Here is a 24,216-nt window from a genome sequence, read left to right on the forward strand (position 1 = left end):
ATCTTAAAAAGCAGAGACATCATTTTGCCGACAAAGGTCTGTATAAGTTAAAGCTATGGTTTTCCCAGTAGTGATGTATGGAAGTGAGAGCTGGACCATAAAGAAGGCTGATTACTGAAGAATTGATGCTTTTGAATTATGGTACTGGAGGAGACTCTTGAGAGTCCCATAGACTACAAGAAGATCAAACCTATCCATTCTTAAGGAAATCAGCCCTGAGTGCTCACTGGAAGGACAGATCGTGAAGCTGAGGCTCCAATACTTTGGCCACCTCATGAGAAGAGAAGACTCCCTGGAAAAGACCCTGATGTTGGGAAAGATGGAGGGCACAAGAAGAAGGGAACGACAGAGGACGAGATGGTTGGATGGTGTTCTCGAAGCTACCAATATGAGTTTGACCAAACTGCGGGAGGCAGTGGAAGACAGGAGTGCCTGGCGTGCTCTGGTCCATGGGGTCACAAAGAGTCGGACACAACTAAACAACAACATAGCATAGACAACAGTGATTAGGCCTGTAATAGGGGTCAACTGGGCCACCAGCTGAATCTGGTGGAAGCTTCAAACGACAGCAGGAGGACCCCCAAGCTATGTACCACCTTCTTCAGAGGGAGTGTAACCCCATCAAGAGCAGACAACCTCCCATCCATCCAATCTAGGGAACCACCCACTAACAGTGCCTTAGTCTTGTCAGGATTGAGCTCCATTTTCTTGGTTCTCATCCAGTCCACTACAGAGGCAAGGCAATGGTTCAGCACACCCACTGCCCCACCTGCAAATGTAAAGGAGAAGTTGAGCTATGTAGCATCAGCATATTGCTGACAATGTACTCCAAACCTCTGGATAACCCCCTCAGCGGTTTCACGGAGATGTTAAACAGCATGGGGGATAAAATCAAATGCTGAGGAACTCCACATTGACGGCTCCACAGGGCCAAACAGCACACCCCAATCATCACTCTCTGGAAACGTTAATCCAAGTAGGACTGGAACCAGTGCCTCCTACCCCTAACTTGGGTGGGATGCTTTCCCTTAATATAAAAGGGAAATATGCCAAGAAAAGTGGTGGAAACAGCTGGAAATGATCCTTTCCTATTTATATCTCTATGCACAGTTGCCGAAGCACATAGAGCTGGGGGTGGGGTGTTACAGATGCACATGAATACACCCTACATGACAGGTTCTGGGGCACGTGCCCCAATTAAACAAAGAAAGCAGACTCTACCTGCACAGCCTCTGCACTACAAACATCTGTGGTTATGGATTATGCCTGCATCTAATTACCGTATTGGCCTGAATATAAGCTGCGCCCGCAAATATGCCACACCTTTAAAATTTGGCTGCTTGGGACATGCGCTGTTGCTCTGCGCTGCTCGGGGGGGGGGAGCCGCACCGCTTTGACAGTGCCGTAAGGTCGCAAATATAAGCTGCATTTTAACTTTTCATGATTGGAATTTGGGGGGAAAGGTTCAGCTTATACTCAGGCCAATACAGTACCTGGTTGCAGGGGATGTTCCTTCAAGCAGTTTAAATACACAGTACCATCAATTTTGAATGCCCTGATCACGTGTCCCATCCCACCTAAACAGGTATTTTATGGCACTGTCAAAGCTGACATCACCGGAGGTGACCAAGCCCAAGTTTCTGAATGAAGTCTAGAGAAACATATTGCAGCATGCACCCCAATTTCCATGCAGTGAAAGTATTTAGGGATTTCTACACCAATCCAGAGTTCAGCTTCCTTGGAACGATGGTCATAGAGAAATGTAGTGTCTTTGGAGTATATGTTTTTATTTGCACACCTATACAACCTGATTTTTTAAAAAACATTTTTTACCTCCAGCCAAAGTCACAGATGCAGACTCAGGCAGGACCCCAGCTTGGACCACTTTCCCAACCCCGACCACCTCCTCAAGGTACTAGTCATACTACACTTTACTTGCTTGTAAGTTCTGCAAGAGAATATAATGGAATCCTCTAGGAATGCAGAATAGAAGTAAGGAATTCCAGGGCGATAAGTATAGAATCCTAGAACTATAGAGTTAGAAGGGACCCCACGGTCATCTAGTCCAACCCCCTGAAATGCAAGAATCACAGCTGGAAAGCACAAACCAAGCACCAAATTTTATTTGGTGGGGGAGGGGAGGGGAGGGGGAGGATTAAAAAAAAATCTTTATTCCTAGACAACATATTCTGGAATCAGTTGGATTCAATAGCAGAGACTTGCAGAACAGTAACAAATACCAAAAATAGCTTTTGATGTCATAAATGGTATTTTGTTTCAGAAAAAAAAGACTTAAACAACACTGATGATTTATAACAAACAAAGTGATGGATTTTAAGAGCTGAGGATCGGATACCTAAAATGGGAGGATATAGATATTTTATTAGTGGGGAATGATTAGAAAAGAGAAGAATGATAAATAGTTTTTAAAGGCAAGCTCTGTATTGTTAAGTTGCAGGAATGGATGACCTTGAAAAGATAATGGGCCAATATAATTTTGCATGACATTCCTGCAGGAGAGGCAAGCAGGGGATGGGGAGCGTGGATATCGAACACTGCAGCATCTGGAGATTGGTTTCCGCATGATCTGGGTTTGGTCTGGTCTGGTCTTTTGTACTGTCTGCGAGGAATGCGAATTCTATATTCAGATTTTGAAAAGGAAATTTGATGCAAAGCAGGGAGCCCTTAGCATTCAGCCATGCAGACGAATGGGAAACTGTACCGAAGGAAGGACTGTAATGCTAACAGCAAGGAGTCTGATTACCTTAAGGGAGATTGTTCTTGCTTCCAACATATAGCACTTGGTGTTTTGTTTAAGTGTCCCTCTTTGCTTTAGGGGGTCCACGCCAGCCTCAGGGATCACAGCCAGCCCGGACGGGAACTCCACCCCAGCAAAGGCTCTCTCCCCAGGGTCAGCAACCTCTGAGCCCCCTGTCCACCTCACCACAGCAACAGAGGTCTCCTGGATCTCCCCAGCAAACTAGATCATCCGCTGGAAGCTCACCAAGCCAACCTTCCAAACCAGGCACCTTCCCCCCACAGCAGCCTAGACCTCCAGCCCAGGGACGGGCTCCCAGCCAGCAAGGCTCCGGCGAACCAGCCAGGCAGCAGGCTCCTCCTCATCCTCATCTAAAGTAGGTGCCTTTTACAGTGAATATACTTAACATGACTATTGGAGTGATGCGCTCAGATCAGTATGAGAGTGAGTCCAAACAAGGTGTACAGAAGGGGTCAGAAAGCCCCGAGGGACTCGTGCAACTGAGTAGTGAAGGCAACAACCCTCTCTCTCAAGTGGCAATAGCTTAATCAAACTATCAATTTCATAAAGGGGACATTTGTGTGGAGTTGAAACCCACTACTGCCTCCACCATAGTTGTGCCGGTTCCTTCACCCAGCTTGCTAACAAGATTCTGGCACTGTAACGCTAAAAAGCCCCAACACAAACAGCAATAGGTCCATTAAGAGGAAGCTTAACCAGCAGAGAACTCTCATCTCCCCCTTTCCAAATTTACCAAACATATTCACAAGGCTGTGGCTGCTCCATATGACAGAAATATGATTCTATACTTTGCATAGCTGCTTTTAGGAGCCCTTCATCCACTTCCATGTACAGTGTGTGTACACTGCAAAAAGAGGGAGACAGCAGGTGATAGCGGCAACTTCTTAGTCAATGTACATCTGTCCACCTGTGGCACGAGTGGACTCATTTTTGTGCACAGGCAGACCAAGACGCACAAGGATTGTTGCAAGGGATACGAAAAGCTCAGTGGTGTACCTAATAGTACAGCGCTAAGGAAGAGGAACCCAATCTTCATGACCACTCTGCAGGGATAGTTCACATTTAAAGGCGCAAACTTCCCTAACTGAAACTTTCCAAAACACAGAGACCTCAAAATTTGCACTTTTCTAAATTGCAGATCAAGCAGCCTAGGCGAGACAGGAGAAGAGTTGCAGGGTGGGAAGTGTGGCCATTGTTACCCAGCTAACCTGGGGCAGGTTGCTTGGGCTTCAGGGGGGAGTCATGGGGGGTAGTGGGAAGGGCTCATAGCTGCTGCAGCTGCTTCTCAGAGTGCCATGGCTCAGGGGATCCAGGCTGCTGCTGCCTGCTGGGAGGAGGGAGGGCAGAGGAGGAAAGGAAAGGAGAGGAAGTCAACCCACTTGCCACTGACAAATAGGCAGCATTTTGCCCAGGGAAACAGCACCACTCACACTGCCTGACTGCCTGTTTGCTCACTCGCACTTCTGAGCTGCTCTCTGGGCAAGCAGGAGGGAAGGATGGAGGCTGGTGCTGCCCGTGGCCACCCTGACAATCGTTCCACGGCTCCCTGGTTGAAAAACCACTGTTCTAGGGCAAAGTGTGCCTAAAAATGCATGCATTTGTGAAAATAGCCTGCAATCATGCCTATTAGGGGACACTGCTTGCAAAAATGTGAACTGCATATGAATGTGCTTGTTTTCTTGAGGATTTTAATGATAATAATCCCACCTTGCTGAAGAAATGTGTAGAACTGTATTTAAAGATTGGGGAAATGAGAGCAAAAATTGACAGGTCAAGTTCCTACCCTTTGCACACAATGCCCACTATTACAAGATTGGATGCTGTAGCGTAACACTCAGGAGTAGCAGGCAATGGTAGCTTCTGCTGTTATTTTCAGCGGCAGAAGGGCAAGGGTTGAAACTGAAGCCTGCTGGGCCCTGGAGCCTCCATAGCTGCCTAAATGTCTACCTTTCAGCCCTCTCCCGTTTGTTCTTGTGAGAGAATTGGCCATATCTTCATTTTTCTCTTTAACCCACCCCCTCTCTCTTTCAGCAAGTCACAGTCCCTGACAAACACTTTCAGCCTCTCAGAATCCTCACAGCGGGGAACAGCCAATGAAGACGAGGCAAAAGCTGAAACCATCCGCAACCTGAGGAAGTCGTTTGCTAGCCTCTTTTCCGATTAATCTCTGCACATCAAGTGAGAGCAATTGTGGGCGGGGAGTTACTTTTGCGGATTCATTCTTTTCTGTGTTTACCTTGGAATTGCCCAGGAGCATCTAGAGTAGTTTCTTGTAAAACCTATTCACATGGACAGCAAAAAAAAAAGGGGGGGTCTTGTGCGCCCACCCATACTCCAGGCCCCCCTCCCGCCTGCATCCATATTCCCTATAACATCAGAACAAAGGCCTGCTATGCACATTCTTTACTCCCTGCCTCAGGTTTGAGGAGTAAAGGCTACATATCTGGCAGTACATGTGAAGTTCTTCAAACTTCTAAAACTGCTATTTAGGCTAGGAGGGAGGAATATTTTTTTTCATCAAGAGCCACATTCCATTGGAGGCAGTATTAATAATGGCACTGTTGTCCTTTTCTCGGCCACCCTTTTTGCTGATTCCTCCCCCTACTCCCACCCCTTAGCATCCACATTTAGGCCAAGGTCTGAACATGGACCTTCGGCCACAGGCTTCCAAGCAGACATGTGCATGGATGAGAGCTTGTGGCAGGTGGGGTGAACTGCTGCTGTTCATTCACCTTACGAATGGCGCTGTGTGTGCATAGAAGTTCAGATTCTGCAAACAGAATCCCTTGAAGCTGTCTTTCTGGGTCTCCTTTTCACAGCACCTTAAGCATCAGTGTTTTAGTTTAATCAATTTGAAGGATCACAGCACTGATTTTTTTTAAAGAACCTCTGCTATGCAACAAGGTTTCCTACATAAACCCCAATGGAACCAGAACCATTGCTCCATGCCCAAAAGTGATAACTTTTCAGTGTGTAATTTTTATATATTATTGCAAAGCAAGCTTTTTTTGACACAGAAGTGAAATCTTCTTGGCTGGCAGATTTTTTAAAAAACAAACCTTACAGAATTGTTACCCATGTCCCAAACACATTATTAAAAAGAGGCAGAGCAATTTTCAGGGCCCTGCTAAAGTGGTTGACAGCCATCTGTAATTTAATGGCTATCAAACCTTTGGATGGGAGATCCAACACATCCGTGGACATAGCATATTAGCATTGCAAGCTTCTCAGATTGGAGCTAGAACAGACAGCTTCTTTGGATGGATCCCAGGGAATGAGTTAAAATACCTAAATGCAATTTCATGTTAGTGGACCATCCACAGGTGGGGGGAAATATGCAAGTCTTTGCTTGCTTACAGCTGTAATTTAAAGTGCATTTCCAGTTCACTACAATGTAAAACAGTCATAATGTATTTTAAGATAGGGAGCAATTGGAAATCTTTGAACCACACCTGGAACAGTCATTCCTGTAACTACAACAACTGAGTTCTATGATGTGGCTATCATGAAGTAGATCACTTCCCATTTCAGCACTCTAAATTAGATTGAAGTTGCATGAAGTCACACCATGTACCCAGCTCAATAATCCTAACGTATGGTTCACTCAGTTTTAAAACAAGCTGAATATGCAATTCTCCTGCAGAGCATTACTAATAGCCAAGCCTACAGATCTCAGTCCTGGTGCTACTTTACATTGGGGAAACACTAAACAAAGCAACAGACATCACAAGCATTTTAATTTTAACAGCAATCTGGATTGCATTGAGACTTTGAAGAATAATTCAGCATTTGGAAATACTAATGGCTACGATCCAGAAACTTGCTGTTTATAAAAGAAGGTTTTGTGTTGTCTCGTTAGGCACAGCACTAGCCCATGTTATGCTGGGCTCAATGTTCATAATGACCTGATCTCAAAGGCTTTTATTTTCTTCAAAATGTCTTTCCAACAAAGCCATGTTTAACTCCAACTTTGCAATGTCATGAAGCACAGCAATATAACTCTGACTATTCTATCCCTTGACTGAGCTGCTTGGACCTTTTGACCTCAAAAATTTTATGAATACAGAAGCCGAAATCGGAACAGTCTTGTCCTCTGGAGATTGCTAGCGCGGGGCTTTTCCTGCACCGCTACATGGGAGTGTTAAGATCCATTGCAAGCAAGTTACTGCATTTTAACCTACCTCAAAACGATACAATAATTCACATATTATTCAGTGCAGAAAGGGCTGCTATAGAAATGAGGGCCACAAATAGGCCACCTTATCAAAAAGGGAGGGGGGGAGGGCAAACTACACCAGTGGAATAGTATTGCTTAGGAGAAAGCCCTCCTATTTTTTCTACACCCAGTGTATGGAGCTGCAGATGGGCCTGGTGGAAACCTGCCACTATACAGTACCAGAAGACTCTTAGAAGTGTATCTAGAAGGCACTTGTTGTTTGGTAGCACATCAGAACTATACAGCTATATTTAAGCACTGGTTTGGGCATGTTCTCAACTGAAAACATTTTAAGTTGCTTATGGCACTTTACCCCATTGTAAGCTAAAATTAAGTTTAAATCTGTGCTCACAAGTTTAACAACCCAGTAGCACTCTGCCTCACCAAAGCTGTACAAGTATCAAGGGCCACTTCTAACCTTTAACAAAGCATGCTTGGAAATACTGTGACATCCCTAAACTTTAATTGGGCGATTGCTTGAGCAAGCTTAGCGAAGTGAAAAGCAATACAACTAAACTAGAAACCTCATTCTTAACAGAGTACACATTCTATACATACCCAGAAATCATACCATTCGGGGATGTGTATCTAAAGCTGCAATCAGCTCTCTTTCTCTCACACAGCATTATGTGAAGCCTTATTTAAACCCAATCAAACAAAAGAAACTTGGGACTTTACAGTAAATTGGCTTATTAATCAGTGCATCTGAATCAGCTGAAAACATTAGATTAAGAAAAAACAATCACCTGTAATTAATTCCCCCTTACCAGCCAATCCTTTTTTCCAGCCATACCCCCTCTTTACTCTTGGATTCTTTGAACACAAATCAGGTTGACTGGCTCTATGGATAGTTACATCTTTTACTTCCTGTCAGTTGTGTATGCAAACATATAGAACAAGCCACAACTAAGTATTTTTGCAAATATCCCTTGCTTACAATTGGTGAAAGTAAGTCTTGGGCTCATTCACCTCTAGTACACAGTGCTCACCATATTTGACTGTACAGAGTCAGTTCTGTCATCTTATTTTATAATGCCTTTAAATGTTCTTTCCTGGTAGAAGAATCATTCAAGGCACAAAGGCAATGTCTTATTGTCGGTTTTTGGCATTCTTTCTTACTCATGGTTAGTTTCTGGGTTGCATTGTAGCATGATGTTATTCAACTGTCTGTAGTTGAAACTGTTCAATGTTCTATTCTTTCAAGTGTAAACAAAAAAACATTTTTACCTTGTATTGTTTGTGCAATGAAGTCCTGAACACCAAGTTTGCTTTTCAAGTAATAAAAAAGAGAGAAAAAGACTTAGCAACAGGTGGTATCTGAAAGCGAATCAAATCAGATACATTTTGGGGGCTATGGGCTTTCCATATGTCAGATGTTGCATAGAACAGGAAGTTCTCTCATGGAAGAGAAATCTAATCAGGCCAGCTATTCAGGGAAAATCACAACCACATTCATTTAATAGACCTATTTAAAGAAAAAGACAGTCCAGACCAACATAATGCTTTGTGTTTAAAGTGCTCTTTATCTGATGTAGCTAAAGCCAACCACCTTTTGCTTTCTAAGAAGCAGTTTGCAGATGGTAACGAAAAGAATTAAAGTTTTCCACAAAGTTCTTTCAGAAAAGTCTCTCCAGTTCCAAGGGAGGCAGCCCTGGTCCTTTGCATGGTGTTGAGCCCAAACCCCCAGAATCAAGATCTCCTAGTACATATGCACTGCCATAATTAAAAACAACAACCAGACACCTGAACCCTGTGGCTGAAATATCCTACGGTGTGAAACCAAACCCATGAGCAGGTATGTTTAAAGCCCTAAAAACCAAGCTGCAGTCATATGAATGCACGGCGGTTATCAATCGGACGGACCCGACTGCCTCTTCCTCGGAGTGTGGGGCAAGGATCTGGAAGTGAATCAATGTGTTGCCTGAAAGTAAGGAATGGATCTAAGGGAGAAAGCTGAGGAAACTCCCTAGCGCCAGAAAAGAGGGAGTGGATCGGGTCTGCAATATATGGAGCTGATGGCCTTTCATCATGTTCACCACCAATGATCATTGGGGGATAAAGAGGATTGGGAAGGAAAGGATTGGGATATATCGAGTTAGGATGAAGTGGCACAGGAAGGAGAGGGGGTAGAAACATCATGTGTCGCCACCTCAGGGCTTCCTTCTTCTGCTTATATTTTTTCTTGTACAGCTGTGGGGAAAAAACAAATGAAAAAGGCTTAACCTACTATAATGATCAAACATTATTCAAAGTATCACACTCCCCAACACAACTGCCCCCAAATCAAAGGGTGTTCCTCTAGTTTAGAGGAAGATGTCCAACTAGGCTGGCCTCCCTTTCTTTGGTTTAAATAAAATTCCCCCGCCCCCAAAAAGGAGACCAGAGATGGTAGGACTCAGATTCCACAGAATATTATACAGGTTGGCATCAACTGAGTATTCAAGTACAAGCTTGTATCCTGTACTGATTGCACTTTTATTTAGCTTAGAAGCTAAGCCTATGCCTATTCTTAAAAACATGTACAGTGGTACCTCAGCTTACACACACTTCGGGTTACAGACTCCGCTAACCCGGAAGTAGTACTTCAGGTTAAGAACTTTACCTCAGGATGAGAACAGAAATCGCATGCTGGCAGCGCAGGGACAGTGGGAGGCCCCATTAGCTAAAGTGGTACCTCAGGTTAAGGATGGTTTCAGGTTAGGAACAGACATCTGGAACTAATTAAGTTCATAACCAGAGACACCACTGTATTAGAATTTTTTTAAAATCAAGAGAGTCACTCACTTCCTTCCAGTCTGTATCTCGGGGCCTGGTAACAGAATCTAAGCAGAAATCACAAATTAGAAATCAGTTTCTAATACAGCAATCCCATAAGACATTTCTGTACAGCAGAAAACATACTCCAGTTAATTCAGGAAGTTGGTACTGTGTTTTATATTTTAAAAAATTTAAAAATTTTTTTTAAAAAAATTAAAAAACCTTCCAGCAGATACAATACCACAAGTCTCTCTGGTGGATGCACCCTTTTATCCAATAACTATTCCTTGAATAGTTATAGCTATATTTGCCAGCTGCTCTCTACTTAATACAACTAGGTTTGGGATCAAGCCTGCCATTTCACCTCAAAGCATCATAAGAGGAAGTGAGTAAGAATTCACCTCTAAAATCCCGCAGGTACACAAATCTCCACAGTAGCTGATCATTTGAAGCAGCATAGAGGTCATGGCAAACAGCAGACAAAGATAAAAGTGAGCGGAAATCCAGGAGTCGGAGAATCCTTAGTTTCAGTTCCAGTGGAAGAACCACCAAGCCAAACACATCTGGGAGGTTCAAAGCTAGTTAAGACAGAATGGGGGTGGAGAAAATGGCATTATCCACAGTGCTGCTGTAATAAAATATAGTTTATTATAATATGGTTTATACAATCACAAACTGCTGTCAGATACAAGGCTTGCTGTTAAAATGCAGCTAGAAAACAGTGGCTTTCAGAACAAAAACCTCAAAATGAAAATAATTGTTTATCAAGGGAATGAACAAGAATACAGTACCATGCCCTCTTTTATGACTTAGTAATGGCCTACAAAATGGTTGACAGGCCTCATTTTTTAAATGATGACAGTGCCTGAGAGACAATAAAGCCACCACTTAATACAAGCCAGTACAGTAAAGCACCACCACTTCAAATGAAATATAAGCAGAGTACAATGGTACCTCGGTTTACAAACTGAATCCGTTCCAGAAGTCCGTTCTTAAACCAAAACAGTTCATAAACTGAGGCATGCTTAACCTAATGAGGCCTCCCGCCGCCAGTGCCCTTCCATCGTTCAGATTCTATTCTTAGACTAAGGTAAAGTTCTCAAACCAGGACACTATTTCCTGTTTTGCGGAGTTTGTAAACCGAATCATTCTTAAACCGGACTGTTGTTAAACTGAGGTACCACTGTAATATATTCAGCCTACATCTAATGCCCATCCTTTAGACCAGTGTTTCCCAACCTTTTTTGGGCAAAGGCACACTTGTTTCATGAAAAAAATCTCGAGGCACACCACCATTACAGCCCCGTGACGTCAGCGCGCAGCGTCACGCCGGGAGGGACATGAATTGCTAGCAAATTACATAATCACCTCCTTGAGGGCTGGCTCATCTTCTCTGAAGGCAGAACCCCATTAATTAACAGCACAGACTCACACCATAGCCAAGACGAGGGGGGAAAACCTCAGTCATGCACAGTCATGCACATGTGGGGGCTAAATGAGGACGAAGACCGGGCAGAGAGCAGGGTTCAAATCACCCCACCTGGCCAGGACAATCCCTGAGTGCTCCCTTGGGCCACTCGCCTGACCCACCTCGCAGGGCTGTTGTTGCGAGGATAACACGGGGAGAACCACGCGCGCCCCTGGGAGCTCCTTGGAGGAGAAAGCGGGCGATGAATGCAATGCACGAAATATATGAGAGGCGACCAGGTTTTGCAGGTGAGAGGCCCCCGCCAGCCTCCGCTTCCAACACCCGGCGCAACGACGCCGAAGTTTCCCCCCGGGCTCGGCTCGGGGAGCAGCGCTGCCCCCCCCCGGCTCACCTTCGCCCTCCCGGCTCTCTCTGCCGCCCACTGGGGACCCCCCTCACCTGCCAAGTCCGGAGCGCCGGTGGAAGTTGCATGCATGCATGCAGGGTGCCGCGTTGCCATTGCATTGCACTGCACTCCATGCAACGCCTGCACGCATGCATTGCCTTGCACGCCCGCCAAGGGGTCTCCCCGCGGTCCGATGCGTCCCCTCCGGCGCGGATGCAGCATTGCAAAAATAAACACCCCCCCGACGCAGCCCTACCTGGGGGGCAGCCTCCGCCTCCGCTGCTCCGCCTCTGCGGGGATCCCCGGGCTCCATCCTGCCGCCCGATCTCCGCGGGGGCGCAGGCAGGCTGCGCGGGGTCTGCGCGGAAGAGCCCCTGCCCGCCCAGCCGCCGCCGCTGCGCTCATTCCATGGCCGGGAGAAGAGCGCTTCAAACAAAACGCCCGGCCCGCCAGGCCACGCTGGGAAACGTAGTTTACGCACCCCGCGCGGGCGCGGAGGCCAAGGGCGAGGGGACTACGGATCCCGGCAGCCCCCGCGCCGGGGACGGAAGGGGAGAGGCCGGGTGCAGGGATGGAGGGACGGGTGGGCGAGCGAGTGAGTGGCAGCTGCCAAGCCTTGGCCGAGAGCCAGGAAGGGCCTCCCCAGAGGAGGAGGAGGAGGAGGAGGGAGGCGCAGAGCGGGCGGGAGGGAGGGAACCCCAGGGGTCATCTAGTGACGGCGCCCCAATCGAAAATTTGACTTTAAAAAAAATTAAATCTTTTGAATTTTTTAATTTTTCCCGCAGCACACCAGGCAACATCTCGCGGCACACTAGTGTGCCGCGGAACAGTGGTTGGGAAACACTGCTTTAGACTCCATCACTAAGGTGTCTGGTGAAGTGCCAGTAAAATACATGATTTTGTATGGAGAGGATCTCAGTTTCAATCCCTAATATCAGTATCCTTAACAGAAATACTAGGAAAACTGTCTCTCCAAGACCCTTTCAGGATGGTTACAGCTGGAAAAGGCAGACCAACAGTCGGTTGGTCTTCTATGGGGGGTCTCCAATGGTCAGCTGTACATGTTCAATGCTACTAGTGGCTAGAGTTCAAAACACAGAAGTCAGGAATTTGTCCAAGCGACTTACAAGCTCTACCACCACAAGTGACACCTACATTTCTACGGCAAAAACTGATATGCCAAAGGGAGTGAAGGATCACAGGGCAAGCTATGTGGTGTTTCTGTATCAGGTCCAGCTAACAGCCTGGGCCAAGGAACTTCACTAAGGCATCTCACACACACACATTCAGAAAACAGGTGTGCGGGGGGGGGGAGGCGTGGCACTTAAGCAAAATAATTCTACCTCTCAGCTATTCCCATTGTAATCATATGGCCGGTTAATATTAAAGAGATCAAGCTTCTCTGGGAAAAATTGGCAGCGTGAATGGTTGTCCACTATGGGACAAACCAGGAAACCAGGTGAGACATTTGGCCTGACGTTTGGCACTGTATATGTGAAACCAAGTTGCCGACCTGAAAGGAAGGGGTGCTGAGCCAGACTGGGGCAGCTGAATGGGAGGGAAGCTTTACACTCTGCCACAACTGGAAATTCCATTGTGGGAATAGCACGTGTGGCTGGGGCAGGGGCTCCAGCTCCAACCAGGACTATGGCAGAAGCAAAAGCCTAGAGCCCATCTCTTCTCTCCATGCCCCTACATACACACACAAACTGACCACCATTCGGGGGGGGGGGTTGCAATTAAATCACCTATGCAACACCAAACATCACATCTAATTTGGTCCTAATCACCTAACTCCTCTATGGCCTCAGAAATATACACATTGGACAAGCGCCACATCCCAGGTCTGGGAAACTTAAATCTCAGGCAACTACAACATGACATTAGCTCTGCTCAATATGCTGCATTCTATAGTTTTTCAACAGTCCAGGGATGGTGGGGGGGAGAGAACCGATACAGATCAAAGCCAGCCTTTTATTGCTTTCGTATATTCTCAAGCCACAGAGGAAACAGACTCTCCAGCTGGCTCAACAGAAGAGGTCTTTGCCCCTTAAATGAAACATGAATCTCTTTCAGACTTCAAAAGGCAGTTTCAGATTTTTATCTATTTTATTAACATTTCCCAAATTAGCAATTGGTACTTATTTAGTTTTGTAGGTCATTCACTGCAACCATGAGGGGAAGAAATATATTGATTTATGAATACTGGAAAGCAATCTGAAACTGCAGGCTGGCTACCCAATCACTCGTAGGAACTGGATCCTTCCAGTGCTGGGACCCATCTTGATCCCTTGAGATTAGAGGATGGGGTGAATCCTAAGCAAGGCTACAGATACAAGGCTACAGAGTCTGTAGGCAAAGACAGTTTAGCATACCAGAAGTATGCAATGCATCTCAGTGGTGAGTTCCAAGCTGGTGGGTCTATGCACTTAATAACCAAAAGCAACGTGGAAACTAATGGAGAAGTCAGAGAAAGAGAATTGGCACTGCACTCTTAATATACTTTTTAGCCACTATGACAAAGCACTGTTTTCACAAAGGATCCACAATATGCTTCCTTCAGTGCTTTTCTTACCTTGCCGGGTAAAAGCCAGAAGAGGGTACACCAGCCGATCTTTAAAGAGACGTGATAGCTTCTGAAGATCCTTATATATTCCTGCAACGTTCGCTTAAAAAAAAAAAGTTTGGACATCATAGGTTTGCAAATTCCTACTCACCCTATTTTCTACAGCAAATGTCACCTTTAAACAATTAAGCAGAAAAGGAGCTGATCTTGTTCCAAATGTGATATACCACAACAATTACCGTATTTTTCCATGTATAAGACTAGGTTTTTTTCTTTTAAAAATATATTTAAAATTGAGAGTCATCTTATGCACAGATACAATCTCCCCCCATTTTCTTAATTTTGGGTCCAGAAAAACAGGGGGCGTCTTATACACGGGGGCATGTTATACACAGAAAAATACAGTATGTTTCTCTGGGATAGTATTCACAAGGTTGAATGATTATAGAGCAAGGGTAGCTAACATGGTACCCTTCAGATGTTGCTGGACTACAACTCCCATCACTCCTGACCACTGGCCATGCTGGCTGGGGGTGGTGGGAGTTAGCGCTCCCCATATATTGTTGGCTAACATTAGCTACCCTTGCAGTAGCGCATATAGGTGAAAAGAGTCTGCTTTGACTACAAATTCAAAGTAGTCCCTGCCATTGGAGGGGAGGGTAGAATATATGGAGCTGTGTGCAATGAAGGCGTCCCATCAGTGCAATGACTTCCGCTTGCACAACAGGATTCCTCTCCCTATCTTTATGTGGCCTTTGCTCCTCCCAAATCTGTTCCAGAGGGTTGGGGGAACTCCCAGAACAAATCTGGGAGTGCAGAGGCATGCAGGAAGAAGCAGCTCTTATCAGAAGCCCTTGTGCTAATAGGATGACTTCACTCGCTATAACCCATTAGAGCAGTTATATAAAATAATAAACACTGAGGGAGTATTTTAAGACAAGAGCTAGTTATATGAAGCCCTATGTGAAAACGCTGCCATAGTTTCAATGCTGCAACTCCCTCTGCTGGCCAAATGTCCGTCATTACACAAGACTAAACCAAGCTAGCAGGCCAACTTGAAGACTTCTAGATTGACACCAGTTATGCTCAGAGTTCAACCTTCCAGAAATGTGTAGCAGAGGGTGGGACAGGAGAGGAAGATCAGCACTGCACCACCCACTCCAGCCCTAACCTCCACCTTTTCACAGACTACGTCTCTACATAGCCACGAGTACAAGATTTCCCGTTTGTGTCCTGGATAGATGGAAAGATACAGAGTGTATATACAGAAGCCTATGTGTATTTGCATGGTCTATCTGCAGACTCATGGATGTCAGGAGCTAGGCTTGTAAAGTGGTGTTTACACATATACCTACCCACCATTTCAGCATCAATGAAGACTTAAACAGCACTACATTCATACCTCAGGTTACAGATGCTTCAGGTTGCGTTTTTTTGGGTTACAGACCCGCCTAAAGCCGGAAGTACTAGAACGGGTTACTTCCAGGTTTGGGGGTCGCGCATGCGCAGAAGCGCTAAATCGCAACCCGCGCGTGCACAGACGCGCCACTGTGGGTTGCAAACGGACCGAGCGTCCACTGTACTGTGTTTCATTTTTTAAATCCTCAAATTTATGAGGTTATCCGGGGGGGGGGGGGTTCATTGCCCTACACTAAAATATTTGAGGAATATGAAAGGATTGCCTGCTACAGACAACTTGACATTTCTTGACTAACTTGATAATTATAGTGGATGACATCATTAATAAAAGATTATATTCCACTGCATGCTCAGAAAGGTTTTGTGGCAAGCAGTTGCCAGTTCCCCCTGCTTGCAACACACAAGGAATCTTTTCTGCACAACTGGCAGCCAATTATCTTTTTCTTTGTGGTATCATCTTTCAGGGACCTCGAAATCTGCCAGGAGCCCACAAGGTCTTCTGGAATCTCAAACACAGTTTCAGCAAACTGTGAAAAGACAACACAGTTTCAAACTTGGAAGACATCTGCTGCCCTGCTTCAGCAGGCATTCCCCACCCATCTGTCAAATTTGTCCAAGCCCATTAATGCTTCATTTCACTGAAGACCAAGACTGACCACCTGAAAGTCAGGAGCACATTAAATTATGTAATGAAAAGTTATATATAAAAAGTACCCGAGTTCTCAAAACAAATGAATGATGTTGGCAAAAGCTGCAGCCTCTTCACACTTTTGATGTCATCAGCAATCTTTAACATTACTGCAAGAGACAAAGGGGACAATGAGAAAACATAACGGGGGGGGGGGGGAGGATCATCCTCAAAATAAGAATCAACATTTAGTTGCCAAAGAAAGCCTTATTCTGAATCCAATCTTTGCTCTATCTGCTTATGTTAAAGGTCCATTGGAATTCAATGACACTGAAATTTTACATTTATTGACTGTAAGCCAGATCCATGAAATGGAAAAATATTAATCTGTTGATAAATAGTTTGAGATTTTGGAATATGGCATGTATAATCAAGATTACTAAAATGGTAAAAGGAAAGGAAACAGCAAAACAATTTGATTTATTGGGAAGCAGAGGCTCTGTTACGTACTGGAACAAGTGTTGAAGATGCAGCCCAGTTTCATTTTCTGTTGTGGGGATGATTTGATAACTTATTTATGCTTAACTGGTTATTTTAGTTTACACCAAACAAATTACTGTAAAAGAGGCACTTGCTAGAAGCACTTAGTGCCAGCAGAAATGGACATAGTCAGCAGCATCTGTACAAGTCAGCTTTTCTATTATAGAATTATACTGAATAGTTGCATTACTATACCAATGAGAATTCACTAGCTCAGAAGTGAGTCACATATCTTAATAAAAATATCCAATTTCCATTCCAGAGGTAAAGTTACACTAACATTTATTTAAGATGTCCTGTATTTCAATACAGAAAAGCACCTTGGTTGTGCTTGATAGCCCACAGGTGCTGATGCCATAGCAGAAAATATTCAGACTCAATGGAAGCTCATTTCAGGCTTCTGCTAGCATTGGAAGAAACTTGAGAGGCAAAGAGTGATAGTCACAAGGTAGCTTTCAACCAGAGTATTTTCAAGAACACTCTTACCATTGACAACAATAAGGTTCCCCAAAGTCACACAAGTAAGTGCAGCAAAGCCATTTTCACAGAGGGGGTGGGTATACTGCAGCTTATAGACACCTTTGCTTCTCCAGTTCTCAGGCATTGATGTTGCCTTTGCTTCCGTCCCCTGGAAATGGAGGGGGGAAAACCAGTTACTGTGACAGTCCCCACCCTCCTCTCTTCCTGAAAAGTGATATTTCCATAAAACTAGAGACTGACTAGGCCAAAGACTTTTATTCTGAACATTTGAATTCTGCAATGTTTGTAGCTGACACTACAGGGGTCAGGATATCACAGCAGTACAATTTATACTGCCCTGTCTTGTACTGTACAATCCAAGCAGGACTGGAAAAGATGGGACTTGGGTAGGGAGCAGACGTTCTCAGGGCCTAAATTTAGACAGACAGCAAGACACATCTAAATCCACCAATTCCAATGGTCTCACATAAGTCTAACCGTCTCGCATGTTGATTTAGTAAAAAAAACCTTTTTTAAGGATTTCTCATGTGACTGTCAAACAAATATTTGGGGGTGGGGGCTTTCAAAGAACATTTTTTTTAAAAATTCAAGACATTGAACTGAATGCAAATTAAAACCATCATACCAAAAAATTCAGTAGGCTCCATCAAATCAAAGCCAGTATATTTTGTGTTTAACCTACTTTACAGATGTTTTGAAACTTCTCAATTTGGTTTCTTATGTGGGGACTGTACAGAGTTTATAATACTTGTTGTGATGGTACATGGACTTGATTTCATAGTTTACTATAAATATTTATACATCCATCAACCATGTCCAAGACAACTAGCATCAAATAAAAAATTAAGACATTTAAAATAAAATTCAAAGATTCTGCATGTAGGAAGGATATTTTAAACAAAATGTTGATAATTTTACATTTTTCAGGGGATATTACTTTACTTTAAAGAAGTGCTGCCCACCCCAAGCTTTCTAGATGGAAAGGAGCAAAATATGGGGACGGAGAATAATAAAAGAACTTTTCCAGTTCCAATAATCTTTGCTTAATGAAGGCAGAGCTCTTAACCAGAAATCCCTTTAGACACTTTCTCTCCACCCACAAGCTTATATTCACATGCTCTCTGCCTTACAACCTCAATTATAACCTGCAAGTTATCTTCACTATCCAGTATCCAGCCCAAAAGAAAATCCACAAAAATCTCCTAATATGCAAGCACACAGGGCCCCCAGTGCAGACTTCAAGCTAGCTCCCTGGAAAGACAAGTTTGTAAATTAGGAGTTATCCCCATGAATGTGTACTTCCTCACATTACAGACGCATCTAAGGCAACTCATGGTTCCCCACACATCAGACACAAACTATGGCTTGAACCTGAGTTGGTATACTGTGGGGACAAGAGAACGTGGCCTCTGTTAATCAGTAGATGGGAGAGGAGATGAAGCCACCAGGATCAACTAGCACAGTGCAACATTACTATCCTCTCCTCCCCATTGAGTTTCAGAGGAAGCTGGTCTTTCACTTTTTTTGCTTACTTGAGGTATGTAACCCGTCTCCATCATGATAAGGTGTATCAAAACAATCAAGGCATCGTTGGCACTGGTACACTCTGCAGCGTGGTAGAGGGTCTGAAGTGAGTGCGGCACTTGCCCGTCTGTAGCTTCAGAGCAAAGCATTGGCTCTGAAGGGTAGGAACCAACAGTTTCAGGAATATCAAGGTCACCTGAGACAGTCTCTGGAGCAAACTCCTGGCTGGATTCTGCCTTGAAAGGAGAGCAGAGAAACAGGGGATTCAAAAAGTAGCCATAATAAGCATGGGAGAAAGCGAAGCAACATGATTTAGGTTTCAGACTATCTGCTGTTTGTGGTAGTAATGCTGCCAATACAGTTGGGTATTTGGAAAAAGCCTGGCCCGTAAAATGATGTGTATGCCTCAGTATAAATATGTAACCCATGCAGTTAACTTTGCTTTTCTTGCAGTTCTGATACCAAGTTTGTAATAACCTTGAACAACCAAAGGCTCCCTCCCTATAGACCAGGAAGCCCTGTCATTATTTGGGATTGATCATCTTTGCTGTGAGTCCTGGAAGACCTGCTCCCTCTCCCTTGCTGGCCTTTTTCCGCCTGGCCTGGGAGAGTGGGGCCCTGACTGACTGTGGCTACAAAAACAAAGGCTGCTGAACATACTATTGGGTTGCGGTATTGTTTGGGGGGGCATTGCTGGGAGGAGAGCTGTTGCTGTTATAGAGAATAATTTTTTTTGTATCTTTGGTTCAACTTTGTTGTACACTTTTTGATGTTTTATTTAGTGATATTTATTTATTGAGAAGTTTATGACTTCTCTTGTTATGTTTGCAGTTATGTCACGTTTTTCATGTTATAAGCCGCCTTGAGCATGGCTTTAACTCTGGAAAGGCAGCATACAAATAAAATGATGTATGTATACCCAGTTGTGGGAACTGACCAAGAGAAAAATTAATAATGGGTGGCTTTCCAGAACACAGGTGGTATCTCTAATGTGGTTTAAGCTGCTACACATTTCTCCTCTATTCTTTTCACACAAGACACAGCATTTATTTTTAAAAAATATATATTAAGTGAGAGCGTCTTTAGTTCCTATGGACTTACCGTACTGTCACTCATTTGGACATCGTCTTGGACTTTATGGTCTGCTACGTGCCTGTTGCTTTTTTCATTATCTGGGCTCCTGGGCTGGCTTTGGCATGGATCTGAAGTAGATGATGATGATTCATGATTCTGTGATGGATGCACAGATGAGGAAACAGATGCAGGTAATCTGGGTGCAGCATCAGCCTCTTCTAACACCAAACATATCAAGTCTCCTGAAACAACCCCCAACGATGTTAGGGTTTCCTGCTCTCCTGTGAGGGAGTCTTTCTTGTTCAAGGTTATTACAACCTTGGAATCAGAACTGCAAAAAAAGAAAACAAGAAACAAAAAATTAACTGTATGAGGAACATGTATTGAGGCACACACACCATTTTGCAAACCAAGCTATTTCTAAATACCCAACTCTATCAGCTAGATCACCACCACAATGCAAACAGCAGATAATGTGTGAAACCTGTGTCATGTTGTTTCTCCCATGTCTGTTATGGTTACTGTAGCCCTTTGCCAGCATGCATATGGTCATAAGCATCCCATATGGATGGGACCAGACACCCTGGAGTGAAGCTTTTCCAGATAGAGGATCATATTAGACCAGTAGAAAACTATTTGATTTTTATGTTTACATCCCACCTTTGCTCCAAGGAGCTCATGATGACATACAGTTCTCTTCCTCCCCATTTTTTTCATCACAAGTACCCTGTGAGGCAGGTTAAGCTGAGAGTAGCCCAAGGTCATGGGGGACTACATTCCAGACCCAAACAGAATCACACACCCTTCTTACACAGATTCACATATGCTAATTATTCCCTATGGAAACAGAGACAAATATTGAGAGTAATTACTAAGAATTAAAGATGTCACCTTCCATTATCTTCACTTTTTTATGAAGTTAATTTTTTAGGAATAGGTTCTCCAACACCTTTGAATTATCCAGACTGTGCAGAAGACAAAAATAACTCCCTAATTCCAGATATAAACATCACTGTTTGCTGAAACTGCAAGCCTTGCTTTAAGGCTATTCAAAGTCTCTAACACAATGCAAGTGTGTCCTGAAAATGGCATGTATGCCACTGTGCAATGTGTGGGTTGCTTTTTGCATGTTTGCAAGGAACACAGAACTCTCTCTCTGCTGAGACATATACCCTCTGTTTCCTTCCTGCAAGGGAATGTGCTTCAGTTGCACAACTGCTCTCCACTGAACACCTGATGGGTGGGAAGTGAACCAGAGCCATGGTTTGGGGAGTTGTGCACAAATCAGTGAGCCTCAGGGTCACACATTCTCCCTCTACAGTACATGCAAAAACAGGTGACAGAGAACTTCCACTTTCACTTTAGAATCAACCACAGTTCATTAGTAACTGCAGCTGGTAAATTATTAGTTCCGAAATAATGGTGGAAGGAATCAGCAATGCATGTTTTGTTAATAACACAGCTGTAGCAAATGTAACGGTTCTGTCTTCTAATTCAATTTATACTTTAAATGTATAGCAACCAAGTTCTCTCAAAGGCAGCTGCCTGCAATATTCCACCTCCAGGAGCCACAGCTGTTTCACTTATCATTCACTTGCACACACACAGTAATAAGCAGTGATAGTGGTGTTATTTCTGCTGTAAACGAAACTGTGCTCTTGGCTTTCAGTTTCACATGTGCCAAACAGCTCTGCAAGGCCTCATTTTTCAACAACAACAACAACAACAAAAAACTATTAGTCGCAGACCAGCATAAGATTCAAACATGTGAATAAAAGAAAGCACATAAGACTTAGAAGAGGAGAGGGATAAAAACGAACAGTTAAAAGTGATTATAACTCACATAAACTTATAGCAGATAAGAGAAGAAAGACAAGCGGTTAAAAGTTCTATAAGGGAGGGAAGGTGAAGAAGCTCAGGGGCCTTGCATTATGGGCCTTCAGTTTAGGTCTGATTTGTGCTAAAGATGAAGCCAACCGAAGAGAGAAGTGAATGGAAACTCTCACCCATTATTTTATTCCTGCATCTACACATGACTCCTAAAAAGTCTGACAGGGTGTACTACATATACATATGCATATACATATATATACTGTATATACTGTATATGTACATATACATATACATAAGATACACAAGCACAAGTTGTTAACCTCCATTATTTCCTTTTGACAAATGGATATACAGCCTCCACTCTTTGCCATCGCCATTGTATCGCATTGGACAATTTTTTCGTTCTTCTGTAAGCAGCGCAGCGCGCCAGAGTTTTTAAGCAAGATAAATATGCCTTATGTACCCCAAATTAGACGCCTTCACCCTGCCAAGAAATGGGGGAACCCAGGACCTTCCCGGCGGCAAAGAAGCTGCTCCCCTGGGCCCACAGGTAACTTCGAGCGAGCCCAGCGAAGGCGGCCGCGAAAGCTACTCCTGCCCGCGAGGCTCCTCGCTCGTGACGCAGTAGACCTCCCTCACACACACCTCCCCGCCACGGTTCACACGTTACCTGTAACCGCAAGAGGGCAAGAGCGTCTGGCAGATGTGCGCGCGCAGGTCCCCCAGAGTTGGCTCCTCCCCTGGCAACTCCAGCAGAACCGTTCGCTTCAGCATCCGCACGCGGAGCTTCATGGCGGCGAGCCTTTCCCCCGCCGCCTCCCAGAAGGAGACGAACCAGGGCCCTCAGCAGCGGCGACGGCGGCAGCGACGTAGGAAGAAGCCACTGCGGGCGCGGGGGCTTCTGGGTGCCGTTGTTGTTGTTCGTGGTTTTGGTTGGTTGAAGCGCCGCCTCCTTCGCCTGCCGCCCCGCCCCCGAGACGCCGCGAGGGCCCGCCCCTTGGCCTTCCCGGCCTCGCCAGCCGCGGCAGTCGAACGACCCCGGAAGCCAACGATGCTCCATCGACTACTCGGTTTTCTTCGGAACACCAGCTTGCCCTGCCTCAGTAACAGGGCATGGGGAAAGTCTGCCTTCCCGTCGATCGATAACATCTGTGTTCTGTGCTCTTACTTTCAAGCACTTGTGTGGAATTCTCTGGCGGCTGCACGTGTGCAATACATTGAAGAGGGTTTTAAGCTGTGCATCCATTTATACGCAACTTTTATATTTGTATATAAACTCAAATATTAAAAAATAAAATAAAACCAACCAACTCTCCAGTAATCTCCTTCAAATGCAATCAAATCTGCTTTAAGCGCTGAGCCTCTGGAACTTTTCGAAGCCCCATCTGCACTATACAGTGGTACCTTGGGTTAAGAACTTAATTCGTTCTGGAGGTCTGTTCTTAACCTGAAACTGTTCTTAACCTGAGGTACCACTTTAGCTAATGGGACCTCCTGCTGCCACTGTGCCGCCACTGTGCGATTTCTGTTCTTACCCTGAAGCAAAGTTCTTAACCTGAGGTACTATTTCTGGGTTAGTGGAGTCTGTAACTTGAAGTGTCTGTAACCCGAGGTACATTTAAAGCTGTTTTCCACCGCTTCCCATGGAACTCACAGAATCTAGCTCTGTGAGGATCTATACTTCCCAGGATTCCTTGCAGGAAGGAATCACTTAAAAGTGGCATGAAATTGCTTTAAATGGATAGTGCAGACAGGGCCTCATCAGTTCAGTCACCTCAGTAGGCCACGCAGGGTTTCCCAGACTTGGGTCTCTCTTGTGGACTACAGTTCCCATCATCCCTGACCACTAATCCAGCTAGCTAGAGATGGTGGGAGTTGTAGTCCAAAAAACAGCTGGTAACCCAAGTTTGGGAAACCCTGGTAGATGTTCTATTGCCTAGGGTCAGGCCCAGTGGCTACTGTAACCAGGAGAGCCACAAACATGAATATGACAGCAGCAACCTCTACTGGCTCACTGCATAGGGCAGGGGATTGGGAGGGAGTTGGGAGTTGGAGCCCCACAAGGGGCAAGAGGTGAATATGACCCCAATATGTTCTCCCAGCAGGAGAACAAGAGTCACAGCAGGGGCAAAAGAGAGAGAACTTCCTGGACTTGAACCCGCACTGCATATGAGAGCAATCAAAACCCTCTAGAGAGCAGAATTAACTCCTCTTCAATGCACAAGCAGCTCTTTTAATTGAGAAATGTGGTTTGTAGACCATCAGTTTGTTAGCATTCACATGTAACATTTTCTCAATACAAAGGGATTTAGCTATTTATTGATGAGCATCCTCTCATCTTGGAACAGAAAAATTGTAATGTTTACTTCCAGGTGGGGCTTACTAACACAATGGAAATAAAAATGTCTCTTGGTTCCCCCCATCCCCAAAGTACTCAATACACTATCGCTGTGTAAACTCCTTTAACAATCTGTCCAGAGATCTTTTGTTAAGACATCTGAGCCACCTCTGGGCCAAAGGAAATGTGCCTGCAGTAGATTTGCACCTTAAAAGGTGGGGAGATCTGGTACCATTGGTCCATGTTTA

General features: G+C 44.6%; 2 protein-coding genes across 3 annotated transcripts in view; one reads left to right on the forward strand and one right to left on the reverse strand.

Moving 5' to 3' along the window:
- SYN3 (synapsin III) overlaps positions 1 to 6,468 on the forward strand; it is a 183,968-nt gene extending 177,500 nt beyond the window's left edge. For both annotated transcript variants that reach the window (XM_082241196.1, XM_082241195.1), the window contains exons 12-14: positions 1,840 to 1,912; positions 2,837 to 3,134; positions 4,811 to 6,468. In XM_082241196.1, coding sequence (XP_082097322.1) covers positions 1,840 to 1,912; positions 2,837 to 3,134; positions 4,811 to 4,943 — 504 coding nt within the window. In that variant the 3' untranslated portion in view covers positions 4,944 to 6,468. The remainder of the gene's footprint in view (positions 1 to 1,839; positions 1,913 to 2,836; positions 3,135 to 4,810) is intronic.
- A 2,030-nt stretch (positions 6,469 to 8,498) lies between these two features.
- On the reverse strand, positions 8,499 to 22,628 carry FBXO7 (F-box protein 7). The gene is made up of 9 exons (XM_082241199.1): positions 22,301 to 22,628; positions 19,825 to 20,128; positions 18,732 to 18,959; positions 17,206 to 17,347; positions 16,266 to 16,349; positions 14,142 to 14,234; positions 10,154 to 10,330; positions 9,780 to 9,817; positions 8,499 to 9,185 (listed from the first exon to the last, which is right to left on the reverse strand). The coding sequence occupies exons 1-9, from the start codon at positions 22,420 to 22,422 to the stop codon at positions 8,823 to 8,825; spliced, it is 1,551 nt and encodes a 516-aa protein (XP_082097325.1). The 5' UTR covers positions 22,423 to 22,628; the 3' UTR covers positions 8,499 to 8,822.
- Between the last annotated feature and the right edge of the window lie 1,588 nt (positions 22,629 to 24,216).

The sequence above is a fragment of the Podarcis vaucheri genome, assembly GCF_965113315.1.
Source record: "Podarcis vaucheri genome assembly, chromosome: 10".
Lineage (NCBI taxonomy): Eukaryota > Metazoa > Chordata > Lepidosauria > Squamata > Lacertidae > Podarcis > Podarcis vaucheri.

What these genes read in the sequence shown, in the direction of transcription:
- FBXO7 (XM_082241199.1), bottom strand. Translation starts at nt 22,422, where the DNA reads ATGAAGCTCCGCGTGCGGATGCTGAAGCGAACGGTTCTGCTGGAGTTG. An exon ending in TCCAAATGAGTGACAGTACG is followed by an intron (nt 18,960 to 19,824) that starts GTAAGTCCATAG and finishes TCTCCTTTCAAG; the next exon opens with GCAGAATCCAGCCAGGAGTT. An exon ending in GTACCTGCGGGATTTTAGAG is followed by an intron (nt 9,818 to 10,153) that starts GTGAATTCTTAC and finishes ATTTCTGCTTAG; the next exon opens with ATTCTGTTACCAGGCCCCGA.